The 17219-nt window shown below is 30.8% G+C and overlaps 1 protein-coding gene across 1 annotated transcript; it reads left to right on the top strand.

Annotated features, from left to right (window-relative positions):
- The first annotated feature begins 75 nt into the window (after window positions 1–75).
- LOC134721460 (platelet-activating factor acetylhydrolase IB subunit alpha2-like) lies at window positions 76–8864 on the top strand. Its single transcript, XM_063584505.1, has 5 exons — window positions 76–235; window positions 3944–4033; window positions 5135–5251; window positions 5686–5808; window positions 6870–8864. The coding sequence occupies exons 1-5, from the start codon at window positions 170–172 to the stop codon at window positions 7188–7190; spliced, it is 717 nt and encodes a 238-aa protein (XP_063440575.1). The 5' UTR covers window positions 76–169; the 3' UTR covers window positions 7191–8864.
- The last annotated feature ends 8355 nt before the right edge of the window (window positions 8865–17219 follow it).

Below are 17219 nucleotides of genomic sequence, written 5' to 3'. Positions count from 1 at the left end.
TTGCCGTTGGAGAGTGTATAATACAAGAATCGGAAAATAATAGAATATGTTCATCAAACCGTCATTATTTCTTTTATTACAAGTTCTACATTACTTCCGTTTAGCCACCAACCTGACAAGACGGTCGATTATATTTAATTTTAATAAATTAACAAACTTAAAGACACAGATGAGTTCTGCAACTGAGCCAAAGCAACTAGAAGATGTGCAAGGCGATGGTCGATGGATGAGTCAGGTAGAATAGATATCTAATACTTCTCCAGTCGTTCAGCATCATGAGCATGTTCAGCTGTTTAACATGTCGCCAGTTCTTTGATCACAGGTCTAGTCATTTCATTTCGGTACCTGGTTTAAATGACACCCGTTATAGTCAACTCGGCACCTATAAGTCAAATTTGCACCTGGTGAAATTTTTCCGCCGTCCCAGAAAAAAAATAAGATAGCCTTTTAAAACTTTCCAGTTAAGGGTAAAAGTCCATACTCCACCATGAAGGACATAAAAATCAGTACCAACGGAGTCCACAAATTATTAAAAAACCTGAAACCGCATAAAGCTACTGGTCCCGATTCAATACCAGCCTTTATACTGAAAGCAGCAGCAGAACAATTTGCTCCTTTACTCACAGACCAGGGATGGGCACGATTACTGACAAATGTAATCGATTATATGAAGGATTTTTGTGCAATCGATTAATAATCGATAACTCAAATTTTAGTATGTAATTGATTACAATCGAATACTTTATCTATTCTAAGCTTTAATTTCAACTCTGATTGAAAATGAAGTTTTCAGGAAATTTAATACAAATACATGTAAGCTAATTTCTTTTAAAAATGTAGAACAGACCTTAATGAAAGATAGACACATTTCTTATTTAAGATCTATTGTAATATTTCAAATCTATTTTCTTTATTATATTAAAGCTCTTGAATTATTGAAAAGCACATACATGTACATCCATTTGTTTTAAAAACTAGATATAAAGTAAATATAGGTAGGGGATATGTTTACTCATAATGCAGCTTGAGACAATAGACAATGATAGATAGAAATAAGGCAGTTGCTTAACTCTCAAGTATTGATGATGCATAATATTTTATTTGTACTACAAAGTGATAACACATACATATTCTCCTCTGAAATAGGTTATTTTTCATCAAACTATTTTACTAAAGTAATCGAAATGTAATCGAAAAATAATCGATGATTACATCAAAATTTTTGCTGTAATCGATTAAATTACGATTACAAGTAATCGAAAATGTCTTCGATTACAGATAACTGTCGATTACTTGAAAAAATGTAATCAATTACAATCGATTACGATTACAGATTACAATTACCCCATCCCTGTCACAGACCAATATCAAACATCATTGAACACTGGTGAAGTCCCACAAGATTGGAGAGATGCCAATGTAGTTCCACTTTTTAAAAAAAACGAAAGGCACCTAGCATCTAACTACAGACCAGTATCTCTAACTTCCATCACATGTAAGGTCTTAGAACATATTGTACAAAGCAACATCATGGACCACTTTGACAAAAATAAAATACTAACTGATGTACAACACGGATTCCGCAAAAGATGATCATGCGAATCCCAACTAATCGTAACCATCAACGACATTGCATCGAAATTAAAAAGTAGCGGCCAAGTAGACATCATCCTGCTTGACTTTGCAAAAGCATTTGACAAGGTACCACATCACTGCCTCCTACACAAGTTGGAATACTACAGCGTCAACCCCAAAACCAATAAATGGATGCGCTCCTTCCTACATAACAGAAAGCAGAGCGTGATATTAGAGGGTGCCGTCTCTTCACAAGTACCAGTTCTCTCTGGTGTACCTCTAGGCACAGTCCTTGGTCCATTACTGTTCCTGGCCTACATTAATGACATGCCAGAAACAGCATCTACATCAGAGACCAAATTTTTTGCGGATGACAGCCTTCTCTTTCGTACCATCACCAACCAAGCTGACAGTGAACTTCTTCAAAAGGACTTAACAAATGGCAGATGAGTTTTAATGCCAAAAAATGCCTTGTCATTAGAATATCCCCCAAAAATAGACCAGTGATACAAACATCGTACCATCTTCACGGTCATACTCTAGACACAGAGGAAGCAAGTAAATATCTTGGAGTAACCATCAGCAACAACCTAACATGGGATAAACACATAGACAATACAGTAGGCAAAGGAAACAGAACGTGGGGGTTTATACGTAGAAACCTCAAAGGCTGTACAAAACCTGTAAAGGCAGCTGCTTATGTGTCCATGGTAAGACCTGCAGTGGAATATGCAAGCACAGTATGGGACCCAACTGCCCAAAATAAAATCAAGGCAATTGAACAGGTGCAGAAAAGAGCAGCACGATTTGTGAATAACAACTACACAGACCGAACACCTGGCTGTGTCACAAATATGGTTAAAAATCTAAAGTGGGAAAGCCTCGAAGAACGGAGGAAAACAAATAGATTGTGCATGCTATTCAAGATCCAGCATGAACTTATAGATATAGACCGTCACCAATATTTGACCCCGAATGATAACCGGACCAGAGGTAAAAACCGCTTTTTCCAAGAAAGAACAAGTACAGACACCTACGGCCAATCTTTCTTCCCGAGGACAATCAGGGACTGGAACAACCTACCAACAACAGTTACAGCGACCAACACCGTTGAGGGATTCAGAGCTGCCCTGAAGGCATGCTCTGAAAGGAAGTAGGAAAACCAGTTGTAAATAATTTTAATTGTATATTTTTTTGCGAACGTTTTAAATGTAATTTGTAAATAGCCAAGAGAAATCTATCTGTGTTGCCCGACACTGCGTAAAGTTTTCGCGCGGAACCATTAACATTCAGCAATGAATCCGGTTCCTTACCTGGAAGAAGAAGAAGAAGAAGCCTTGCCAGACGTCATATAATTATTTGGACTATTGACATGATTGAGGACTCTGTTTTTCATGATTCTTTTTTAATATTTACTCTTGAGTTGTCTTTTTATATTTGTTGTTCGTAACAGAAATTCCTATGGCAAATTTGTACAATGGGGCTATAAACAATTCATGTAATATCTGTCAGAACTTATGATAACAAGACACATTACTAATACTAACATGACTAGATTAAACATGGGCTACCATGACAAGATTGGTCTACATCTATACTATTGATCTGCAGTGGAAATCCATAACGCAGATACTGTTGTGCAAACTCACACTCACCCGCTCAAAGGATGAAGAACTATTTTTGTCATGTTTGTACTTTGTAAATAAGGTGTTTTGTCAGTGTGTGGTTATTTATCATGTTTATAATGTACCAATTCTATGGTCAAATGATGAATGATGGTGGTGTGTATCAATGCTTTAACTTTTCTAAAATTATCTTATATCCCTCTTGATTGAGAATTTTTGTACTTATTATTCATACATGATACAACATGTGCAAACACCAAAATAAATATTATAAATGTTTGTACAAGTTATAAAAAAGAAGATGTGGTATGATTGCCAATGAGACAACTGTCCACAAGAGACAAAAATGACACAGAAATTAACAATTATAGGTCACCGCACGGCCTTCAACAATGAGCAAAGCTCATACATGTACCGCATAGTCAGCTATAAAAGGCCCAGATAAGACAATGTAAAACAATTCAAACGAGAAAACTAGCAGCCTTATTTATATAAGAAAATGAACAAAAAACCAATATGTAACACATGAACTAACGACAACCACTGAATTACTCGCTCTGATGTTATCATGTTTATAATTGACTTTTCATCAAATATTAAAATGATAACTTTTTCACAACATAAACATGAAATACAGTGAGAAAAAAATAAAAATTATATTTGATTGAAGAATTGCACCTAATACTACATGAACTAATGATTTTAAATTCAGTTTGGTATATAATGTATATATTTTATTACAGCATAAAAGATTTATGTATGAAGCCAAAGAGAGAGAGCCTGAAGTTGTATTCATAGGTGACTCACTCATACAACAGCTGCAGTTCTCTGAGGTAGGTGACTCACTGTGACTTGTATAACACATGCAATTTAATATCTAATGTAATTGGCTCACTCATATAACACATGCAGTTCTCTGGGTAGGTGGCTCACTCATACAACACATGCAGTTCTCTTGGGTAGGTGGCTCACTCATACAACACATGCAGTTCTCTGGGGTAGGTGGCTCACTCATACAAAACATGCAGTTCTCTGGGGTAGGTGGCTCACTCATACAACACATGCAGTTCTCTGGGGAAGATGGCTCACTAATACAACACATGCAGTTCTTTGGGGTAGGTGGCTGACTCATACAACACATGCAGTTCTCTGGGGTAGGTGACTCACTCATACACCATGTGCAGTTCTCTGGGGTAGGTGACTCACTCATACAATACATGCAGTTCTCTGGGGTAGGTGACTCACTCATACAACACATGCAGTTGTCTGAGGTAGGTGACTATCTCATACAACACATGCAGTTTGCTGGGAAGGTGACTCACTCATACAACACATGCAGTTCTCTGGGGAAGGTGATTCACTCATACAACACATGTGCAGTTGTCTGAGGTAGGTGACTCACTCATAGAACACATGCAATTCTCTGAGGTATGTGATCCCCTCATACAGCACATGCAGTTCTCTTGGGAAGGTGACTTACCCATACAACACATGCAGTTGTCTGAGGTATGTGACTCACTCATATAACCATAACTATAACACACCATTTCTCTGAGGAAGGTGATTCATTCATATATAACACATGCAATGCAGAATCAATTTCAAGTGAATAAATGTTTCTAAATTTGTAATCTACATTTGTCATGTTTGTAGGCTGTTGACTCCCAAATTTCCACAAAAGTAATTCAGACTTTTATTACGTTTGTGAGCTAAGAAATTGTGAGATAAATGTCAGTATGAATGCAACAGAATAACACAATTTAATTAAACCATTATATGCATACTTATAGCTTATACAGATTTAATTAAAAAAAATAAAGAATGTTGCTTCTAGTTAACTGATTGATCATCAAATTTTAAACTTTCAGTCCACTAACAAAAATTTACCACCCATATATCAATAGATATAACTGCTGAACTTTTGTTTTTTTCAGATATGGGTGAAGATGTTCCAGCCTTTACACAGTTTAAACTTTGGTATTGGTGGTGACCAGACACAGCATGTTTTATGGCGGGTGGAAAACGGCGAAATGGATGATGTCCAGCCAAAGGTTTATAATTTCAGCATTTTATATGTCCTGAAACTTTGCCCTCCAATTATGTTTTGCAGTTTTAAACAGATAATAGATAACTAGTTCATTTTGAATTTTTAGTTTTTAATATAATCTTTTAGGTTAAAAAAACCAAGTTTGGTTCTTTGACAACTCCAAATATTCAATGCTTCTATTTGCATTTGCTTAAAAAACAAAGAGTGGGATTTGGCTAGTTTTTGGACCTTAAAATCAATATTATCTATGTTTACTTCAATACTTCCTATCGAAAGAGATGAAATTGTTAGTTTAAACATATTTATTTATAGTGGATGGGGAAACAAGTTTTGCAAATTATATGCATCCCTTTCCACTTTGCTGGTGCAAGTGCTGCCTTGTTTTCACTAGCAATTATTTAACACATTAGCATGTTCATGTATACAATTATTTTACAGGTTGTTGTTCTTTTGGTTGGGACAAATAATTATGACCATACAGATAAAGAAGTGACCGAGGGTATTCTTGCCATTGTAAAAGCCATACAGGAGAGACAGAGCCAAGCTCAAATAATTGTCTTGGTAAATCTATAATTATAGTTTAGCATTAGTTGTTATAAGTTTTATTTATAGGATTAGAATAATCTGAAACTAATTTTAATCAATAAAATAAGACAGCTATAAAATTTGATTATCTCCCAAAAGCAGACATATCGATAAATTGTATTCACGAATGCTAGATTTTCAGCAGAAAATCTGATTGTGTGTTCAAATTCATGACATCAGTAAATTAACATGCCATTTGAATATCTGGCTTAAGATAATCATCAAAAATACCAGGTTTATAACTTAGTAAACCAGACACATAATTTAACATTGGCATTCAAATGAAAATATTTGGACATGTTGGAGGGCAAAGTAAATAAAGTTGAGAATTAAATGCATAAAATATTCTCATCTTCACTATGTTCATCTGATAACATGATGCATGGTCAATAGAAAAAAATGTAAAATAACAATAATATCACCTCTGACAACAATGTCTTAGGGTCTTAGGAAAAATAAAAATGTAAAATCTGTAATCAAATGGCAAAATCTTAAGCTCAAGCACATCAAACACAAAACGAATGGTTAACAAATACATAAAATTGAAGAAGATGTGGATATTTTTCATCAATGCCACAGTGAACAAACAAAACCAAAAGACATATAGATTCTGTATTTAACAAGAGTCAGGTGCCTTACATCGTGGACATTATATATCAAGTATAAACTCTAAAACATTTTTTTGACGTAGTTTTTTAGTAATAGAAATGAAGTTCTACCATCTACACCAAATTATCTAAATAACAAACAAACAAAAACATTCAGATTTGTCATTAGACACTCACTGACAGGATCTCATTTCTGATGTGTAATTTGCTACTGCATCTATTATAAAATTATTGCATTTATAACATTTAAAACACTATTTTTGCTACTTTTATTCTCTCTATGTATGGCAGTTACATTTTTGGCCTTTAATTATATTTAATAGCATTAAAAAAACATTTTCAAGATTAAAAAGATAAACTTCAAATATATTACCCACAGTATTGTATTCTCTTGGATATAACATTTTCATTTAATTTTACATTTTTCAGGGAATTCCTCCAAGAGGTGAAAAACCTAATCCACTCAGAGAAAAGATTTCCAAGATAAATGAGGGCTTATGTTCAAAATTAAGTGGAACCCCAAATATCTCATTCCTGAATGCTGAATTTTCCTCCTTCATCAATTCAGAAGGACTGATAGATTCAAAAGATATGTACGATTACCTACACTTTACGAATGAAGGATACAGAAAGTTTTGTGAGCCACTGGTAGAAGAAGTACAGAGCTTGCTTCAAACATTTTTGAAGGTTGAAAACACTTCCATGCATTCGTCCTCCACAGCCGATTTGCTATGTAACGATACAACGTAATATGAACATCCTACAGATCGTCCAGATCTTCATGGCAGGGCTAGGGTCACATTATTTTTGTTCTTTGTATGCATTTGTTGTATAAAGCAGCCAGCATGCCTTATCCCTAGCAACTTGAAATATTAAATGCTTTTTTCAGGGAAATCCATTAAAAATGTGGTGTAGCATAGTGCTTTAAAAGTTTTAATGTCAATACAAGTTATTCAAATTTTCCTGCCATTTATTCATTGAAATATATGATTTTTGTCCTCATTAAACGTAATGGACTTTTAAGCTTAAGAAGGAATATGCACAATTTGATGCTGTTATTGAGGGATATTGTTTTTGTTAATACATTTAAATCATGTTAAAACAGTGACATAATCTTCAGAAAATGAAATCTGAAAAAAATGTACTTACACCATGTCTGAAAATTGCGTTGAAAGTATTTGCTCAAAAACAAGCTTATCAGATTGTACTTTAATATGAGAGGTTCATACGTTAACATTGAATGAATGACTCTTGTCATTAAAAGTTAAGCCTGTATTCCATTTGAGTATAGAGCTCAATAGACATATTTTACAGGGTTGAGTTAAAAAAAATAATTAGGTTCTTGAAAAATCTGTTATAGTTTACTAGCTTTAGGCCTGTCATTAAAGGTTCAAAGGGACATGTTTTAAAAAAGTTAAGGTGTTTTCTGATAAATTTCCATAATTTTTAGATAAAATTATTTTAAAGAAAAATCATCCCTGATAATTTTCAGATGTTGACATGTTTTTCAATAATAATTGGTATACACATTTAAAAAAATAGTCATTGGGAAAACCAAACAGTTAAGTGCTGTAATATAAAAGAAATGAAATGTATCTACAATACCTTTAAAAGATTATCATCATGGTGATTGCAACCATTTTTCCGGGATTGATTGCCTAAATGCATTTATGATAAAAATAAATTTTATGAAAATTGTTTTTTACATGTTATGGATGACCTTTATTATAATTTGTTATTACTTATTGTAGAGTAAAGGCACAAAGTCACATATTCTATTTTATGTTTTGATTATGAAAAAAACACAGTATTTCATAAAATATCAGAAACTCTGATAGAGGTTTCAAATATTAATGAAAACAAATTATTCTGAAGGTAATGGTGTAAAAACTGTAAAATTGTATAATTATTACAATAAAGAAACAGCAACAACAAAAAATACTTGTATAAATAATCATGACAGGGCTAATTGTATTTGATATCATAATTTTTTATTGGTAATAGTTTATAATTAGAAAATGGGGATGTGGCGATGAGACAAACTTCTGAAAAATATACTGAGAAATAAAGTTTTACAGTCACAAATTCATGTCATAACTTTTTTGAGGGTTAAAAGAAAATGAACTGTTTGTGAACCAACAAAAAAATACATTAATGGTTATGTTTTGTGTTGTTCAATTAGACTTTTTCTATACATCATGAAAATGGCAAATTACTAACATGTACTAATTTGGATTATGTAAACAAAAAGTATGATTTATCATGTGAAAATAATATGTTTAATAAGTCATTTTTTATCTCTTATTTAAGTTAATTACTGATAGCATATTTTTCCTATAGTACATATTTGGGGAAAGATTTGTCTGTTTCAAGTCCTGGATAATACAGGATTATAAAAACTGGTTTTGTTGTCTGTTTGTTAATTTGGTGGGGAAAAAAAATTCGGTTTGTTTTGTGAACTGGATGTATAAAACCAGAACTTTTGTGAAATCTTATTCTAACATAAACTGAAGTATTACATGAAGTAGGTGGTAGCAGGCCAATGCAAAGGGCCACTTCAATCTTATGGTATTGAATAGTAATGACTGGAAAGGCTAATTACAAGTTCACAAATGTTTGAATATATTTTATAATTGGTTAATTATGTATGTTTGAATTTTATATTGATTATGAATGAATGAATATATTTTATTGCAGAAGCAAACATAATGCTATAGCAAAATAGCATAATATACAATTATAATAATGACAGTAAACAAACAGAGAACAACACAATATGGTCATAATAAGCACATAATTACAACTGTTATGCAATAATTATTTGTGATCTTAACTTCCATGCCGCATTAAGAAATTTACACAATTGTTTAGTTATTTAGTTAGACTCTTTGAGCTAGCCTGTAAAAGCTTTCTATTAGTTGGCCATGAACAATAATATTTTGGTAAAAACTGTAGTCTCAATGATCTAAAGGCAGTACATACTAGAACAAAATGGTACTCGTTTTCAATACAATTCATATGACAGCATATACATATACGATTTTCTCTAACAATATTGTCAAAACGACCAACTTCAATATTTAGTTTTAATGTTCCACTACGCAGTCTGGTCAGTATATTACTATTAAAATCATATTATAAGTAATTTTCTAAACAAAACTCATTTTTCAATTTTCTATATAAACACAATTTTTCACAACCGTTCAAAGTAGTACACCAGTTCTGGTAATATTGATCATTTATACGACATTTTATATATTCAAATGCAACATTAGTGTTCTCTTGGTCATTCCATACATAATTCATACCTAGACTAAATAATAAATCACGAACATGTGAAACCCAGTTTTTCTTGCCTTTTGAGGCATCAATACGCAGGAGGTTATAAATATCATATACCATATTAGGTTTATCATATATTATATGCAACCAAAACTTTATAATTCTATGTTTTCTTAAAATGAACATAGGTAAATGACCAAGTTCACCACACAAAAAGGCGATTGGCACAGTTTTACCAAGCTTTAATATAAAACGACAAAAACGATTATGAACGAGTTCAATTTCATTGGCTCGATGAAATCCCCAAATTTCAGACGCATAGTTAAGTATAGAGGACACCATACTGTTAAACAAGAAACAAGCTTTACTATGTTCTATATAAACTCGCTTGAGAGTGTCGAATAAGGAAGAAAGTGCCCTAGCTCCTTGCTGAGAAATCCTCTTCTGTGATTGCAAGAACTTTCCATTGAAATGAAGTAACATGCCTAAGTATACATAAGAGTTTACAATTTCCAGCTCCTGATTGTCAAAGAAAAAGCGTTCATTAACAGGTTGCCAACCATTTCTAAAAACGACTACTTTTGTCTTGTCGGTATTAACAGTTATATTCCACTTTTTACAATAAAATGAAAGTTTTTCTAGTAAGACTTGTAATGTTTCGGCGGATTTTCCAAACAGAACGGTATCGTCAGCAAACAAAATTAAATATAAGAGATATCCATTGATAGTAAAGACATCGTTATCATTGTCCATAGGAATATCTTGAATAATGTCATTCACGAAGAATAGAAATAACAGAGGTGATTATGAAATTATAATACCATGGACTTTTTTGGTGATATTTGATTTCATGGTTTTTGCTAAATGACATTTTTTGTGATATTTGATTTCATGGTTTTTGCTAAATTGTTCAAATAAGCCCATAGAAAATGAAAAACGATTGTTGAATATTTAAATTTATAATTCAATTGTACTCATGAAATCTACAAAAATTGGTTTATAATAAATCCACAGTATTTGTGATTATGATTTTTTTTATATAATTTGTTTTTTTGAGGTTATTGGACATGTTGATGCATATTTTTAACAATTTTTTTTTTAAAGTTGTTGATAGTCTGAGATTAATCTGATGGTCTATTTTGGGGGAACCAGCTGACAGCAATTTTATTATGTTCTATATATATGAACTAACAAGTCCCTTAATCAAGATGTCACTTATCAAAGCAATCTCCCCTCAAGTTGTTGAAAGTGTTCAAAACATTTTTCTTTCGGTTTTGACACATTTGTATATAAAATAAGAATGATAAGTGTAATAGTTACAAAACATAACAAAATTAGTTAATTTGTCCTAGTGGAAGGATTTGTTACATTCTACATTGTATATACATCAAAACTACTTGCAATGTGAACAATGGGAGATAACCCTTTTTTGAAATTTATGTAATTTATTTTTATTTTATTTAATGAATGGCTATCATTTATTTTGAATTTATTGAACCATAAAACTAATTTTTGACTCTCCACATTGAATAATCTGCAAAGCGGATTATGTAAAATGTGAGGAGTCAAAAATTAGTTTTATGGTTCAATAAAATCAAAATAAATTGTTGCCATTCATTATAAATAAATTTCTATCAAAAATAAGGCTCAAAGAACTTTTTATATAATTTATCTTGACAATAACAACGTACGCACATGTTGGCGTATGAATACACAACGTCAGAGTGGGCGTGTCGCCATTAAAATTGGCAACATTGAAAATAAAACTAATAATTTTAACCAATCAGAAGACACTACATACACAAAATTTATTTATTTCAAAGACAAAGTTACACTGTTATCTATGATGTAAGCAATTTGTGTAAAGATTATGTTCTAAACTTCCAATATAGCAATACTGTTTTCAATTTATCTTTATAGTAATGTATACCTTTATTGCTTAGAGATAACTTTATTATGTCTTTGTCAACTAAGTTGATTTGAAGGTGTCAACTTTTTAAACCTTCAAAACATGTAGATCACATAATGTGAAAGATTTATAAGAGAAAATTGGCTTTAGAACCATTTTTTACTTAAGCTTGAGCATTCTGAAATATTGTTAAAAAAAAGCCAATATCTTGACATTAACTTTGAGTTGAAAAAAAAACACTGCCTATTATACATAAAAAAAATCTGGCAAGTTTCAATGTAGACAGTTTACATGATCTATTAAGAATATTGATAACTGGTGAACTAGTAATTGCTTTTGCAAAACTATAGAAAACATTAGATTTAAGTTAATTTTAAAATATTTTTAAGTCTAGCAAAATAGTTTTTGAAAGATTAGATGGTAATGACGGTACTTACTTAATATTTTTATCAGGTCACGATTCCAAATGAATTTAATAGTTTCATTTTGGAAACCATGTTATATAAAATTTCTGACTTCAAAGTTAGTTTTATTTAGCTTCCCATTTGCAATATGCATTTATAAAATTACTTGAAAAATTACATGAAATAGAAAGACTTATAGACCTAACTCCAAAGTATTTTAAACATGCTGATATTTAGTCATATGAGCCCATTTAACCTTGTATCTTACAAGACAGTACTTAGTCCTTGATGTCATTATTAATTTTGAAATTGACGATAAAAATGTACAACAATCTTGGCATAAGCAAAATAATTACAATGTATAAACAACAAGGGGATTTGTTGTAATTATGTGTGTCAATAAAATACAAAACGTTCATAGTAAAAGTCAGGAAAGACATTCTGTCTTTTCTTTTAAATAATTCAAATTTACTTTTTGGTTACCTAATGAAAAGCTTAAAAAAATCTGTGATATACTATGAAGGGTAATTTCCGGTGTATTTTACCTTCTTTGATATTTTTAAAGGTTTACACAACTACCTGCTTTACCACAAACTGTAGCTTGGCTAAACTTTGTCTTTTTTACCGGTCCACTTGTTGACAGCGGTCTCAAAATTTTCAACAAATTAAACAAAAATTCTGAATAGAAAATCAAATCTGAAAGCTATAATTGTTAATAAATTTTAATAACAAGTAGAATACACAAAGAGACAAGAATGACAAATTCAGCCTTAGCTATAGTTGCCAGACTTAAAAACATTCCAATAGTTAAAATAAGTCATAATTAGATATGATGATTTGTTGATTAGAATATTGTTAATTGTTTAATTTTTTGATTGATGTTTTTTTTTCGAACCTTCAGTTATAGTTCATATTTATTTTCCTGTTTTGACAGAAAAAGATTGATGTTAACTGATCTTCTGCAAAGACTAGTTATCTTTTATTATTTTCCTATTCAAATGTGTATGTATAGGACTTTTACACAAAGCCAAAATCAAAAGCAATATTGGGTTCTGCTTTGTTGTTGCTATATATCACAAAAAAACATCAACGTACAGATCTATTTATTTTTCACTCTTTTTAAAATAGATTGCAAAATGATACATAAAATTGGCTGAATCATAAATTTATTGAATTCATTTGGGCAAATCACAGAATCATTGATGTCTTTATGAATTAATTTAAGATTTTGATGTATTTGAAGTATAAGATCAGGAGGTTGAAGGCAGTTATATTTGTATTTGTATGAAATTATATATTCATGAATATAATACATTGTATAAATATTAAAAAAAAGAAGACTATATATACCTTTTGAAAAAAAACAACAAGAGATGAGTGTAAATGCTGTGTTATAGTTGAAAATTAACTAATTACCTTAAATTGATTGTGGTGGTGACTTTTATTATATATACAGATTGAGTTGTCAAGTTTTATTTATAGATAAACTTGAAAACACTCGAGTAATAATTTGAAAGTATCAGACCTGCCAACTATCCCGATTTTCGCGGTATCATCCCGATTTTTATCCTTCAACCCGAATCCCGATATCGGGATCGTAAAACTAGTCAAAATCCCGATTTTCACCAAATATACCCGAAAAAAATATTGTTTACCGATTTTGAAGTTTTTCTGATCAATTTTAAAAAATCTATAATTTTACCTGGGGAGAAATTATGACAAGTTATAACGACCCTACGCTAATCAACAGTCACAACAGGTGTCATAATTAGTGGTTGTATGTAATCAGATTACCTAATGGGTCGTAACGGTCCTCAAAATTAATTTGTATACACAAATTTGGTCGAACAGCCTTTCAATTTTAATCAATTTATCATACAAGCACAATTTGCAACATTTGCCGTAGTTCCACAACAAAATCATAATTAATAGAAAGATGAGAATTGTAATGAACTCATCAAGAAAACATCGTTTATCTTGAAATCCGTTTAATTTTTGAAACCAGACGTCGTGTGTCTGTTGATTTAAAATCGACGCCATTTTGTATTCACTTCTACTGTGTTACTGTGTAAGCCTCCGCCGGTAAGAGCACCTCTGAATACAAAGAAAGATAACTCAAATTTTATCTATTTTCTCATTGATACTGATAAGACCATAAGTAAGACTAAATCAACCTTCTAACTTTAGGACATGTAGATTTAGGTCTTTTGAGTCAAGGTTCATAGATAAGAAGGTCTTTGGAGGGGGAAAAGGGGGGGGGTCTCTACTTTGAATCCTTTATTTTTATTGCCATTTTTCTCTATTCTTCAGTTATTTTGTCAATTTTTTAATTTAATAATACAAGAATCATGCAAATAAAATAAATCAAGGCCTACAAGCTCATCATTAGAATACTAAAAGAAAAAAGAAGAGAACTTAGACTATTTTAGAAGTAAAAAACAATGCACACAGAAAAGTCGCTAAAATTATAACCCTAAAAAATCTGGTCGCGCGCTAAATCCCCCATGGAGATTTTCAAAAGTTGGCAGGTCTGAAGTATTGATTTGAAAGTATTAACTCGAATACAATATGAAATTATAAAGTTTGAATTTGAATTTGGTGTTTTTTGGTTTACAATAACCTTTTGTTCATATATATTTAAGTTTTCTATGAATTATATAATTTTTCAGATAAAAGATAAATATGTATATATTACTTTTTAATTGATTTTAATTCTAGTGAAGCATATATACTAATTTGTGCCAGTGCGGGTATTAATTGAGGACTAGATAAATATGAATAAATGCAGAATACTGCAACATCATCTTTATGAAGGTGCTATCAAGGTTTAGAAAGTTATAAGACTTATAGTATATTTAAAACAACCATGAGAAATCAATAAACTTTTCCATATTTTCTAAAGTAATGGAATTGCCAGTCATTTTTATACCTTACAGTTCATAAGAATAGTGCTGGTATTTTTTTCTCAATAAACTGTACAGTAGATTCAAAACGGTTGAGTTAAAATATCACTTTTGCTAAATGAGATTGATTTTCTGTTAAACAGGGTGATTGCCTATTGATTGAGACTCTATTGATTTCTACCATGTCAATCATTATCTATGGAAAATACAGATTATTTACTGAAAAAAAAAACCAATTGCAACCAAGATAGATTTTCCAAAAAATCACGTTTTGTTAGCTTACTGTATGAAGTATATTTCTTCTTAATATTTTTCTGCGGTTGTTATGGAATAGTTTTCAAGTTTTATTAGGAAAATTGTAAAATTCCCAAAAATTAATATGGATTAGGATTTTTGACCCACTTATAAAATTAAAATAGAAATAGAAATAACTTTCTGCATTCAAATGGACAAACACATAAATAATTTCCAACATAAATTCGCATTTTCTTAATACTCATTTAGATTTCATAACCTTAGATGTTGAGTAACAGGGACTTTATACACTTATTTTTCCAAAGTTTACACTTGTAATATCATTTATATGTTTTATGAAGCAGTGCTTCAACACTATGTTGACAATATTTGGTGCATTTATTTTTCACAGCAAAAACAGATCTCACATGTGCAATATAAGTTTGTGTATAATTGTTACATTGTTTGCATGTATATTTCTTTTATGAACAATATAATATGTGTAGCTAATACAAATATCATCTAAAGTAAAGAAGTTTGTTTTCTTATTATTTCTTGTCATGATTGACATCTTTATAATTAATGTTCAACATGTGCACTTATATATCATTAATTTCTCTCCTCTATCAAACTTCTTCTGGAAGCTGTACATCTAAAACTACCATTGTGCCACCTGTTTTTCGTCCACCTGTAACACATGTTGTGTGCACTAAGTCTTCATCAAACATGCCCAAGCATATGTCATTATAATCATCTTACATGCCACTATGTACTTTTAATGCCAGTTGTCAAATGCCAAAGGGATAACTTGAATTAGGAGATTATATCATGTTTTACTGCATCATTTACAATATGTTATGCATGATAAATGTACAGGACCAGATTATGTTAAACTACCTATCATTACACTTTACATTCATATTCAAATGTTTAAAATATTTGATAAAAACACCATTTGATCAGAGATGGGTCCGATTACTTTCAATGTAATTGATTTAATTACAATTACTTTGTCATTTGAACGATTAAATTAAATTAATGATTACATCATTTCTGAAAGTGGCTGATTAAATTAATGATTACATTGGCAAAGTAATCATGATTACATCTGATTACAATGAATTAAAAAAAAACATTTTGCATGATGTGAATGAATAAACATTTAATATATAACTATATCATTTTTTAGAAAGTATTGTGTTTGCTATATTATAAAATGAAAATTTCAAACTTCATCTATTTTAATAAGGTGGTACCTTACACTTTAACTAAAATTAATTTGTCTCGTTTAATTTTCATAAAATTTTGACAAAGTATTTACTTTGACCCTTTAACAAAAATATAAAAATTTCACTGGTTATACATCAATTTTGATCATTGAGAAGCTTAACATTCCCTTTACAACACAACGTAATTAAAACGTTTAGCTGACTTTACAGAGTTATCTCCCTGTGGTGTTAGGTACCACTTTAATAAACCTCAAAAGTTCACTTCATACATACATGAACATTGTGTCACTGGTTACGACCCATTGCACTTTATCATCATTAATCTCTGAATTATTTTGACTTCAATTGAATATAGCTTTATAAAAAGCATTTGCTGTTTGTCTTCTGACATATTCTAGACTTTAATTTATATTTTTTTCAAGGTGCAGTTTATGGGAGTTGAATTATGGATGAAATTGTACCAGTTTAATCAAATTGTAAACAAAATACAAGTGCTAAAAATCATTGCATTTTACATGTCCAGTCCAAATACATACACAAATTTGCTTATTTTATACAAAATATTTGTCCAACTTTTAATTAGTTTTGTGCTAATTAAATAAATTATCACATGTCTGATTTATCTTTTACCATATATATAGTCCTACAGCTATACTCAGTTGGTAATTGCAATAAAAACAAACCTTAATTGGTTTCCTACCTGTCAATTCAAAGATGACAAAAATCATAACATTAACAAAAGATTATATAAATTAAGGGTTAAAGAAAAGTATTACTTGAATATAACAGTTATTATCAAATATTGTACATCTTAAATT

Source organism: Mytilus trossulus, chromosome 6, assembly GCF_036588685.1.
Source record: "Mytilus trossulus isolate FHL-02 chromosome 6, PNRI_Mtr1.1.1.hap1, whole genome shotgun sequence".
NCBI classification, from domain to species: Eukaryota; Metazoa; Mollusca; class Bivalvia; order Mytilida; family Mytilidae; genus Mytilus; species Mytilus trossulus.
This window is presented reverse-complemented; position numbering and strand designations above follow the sequence as displayed.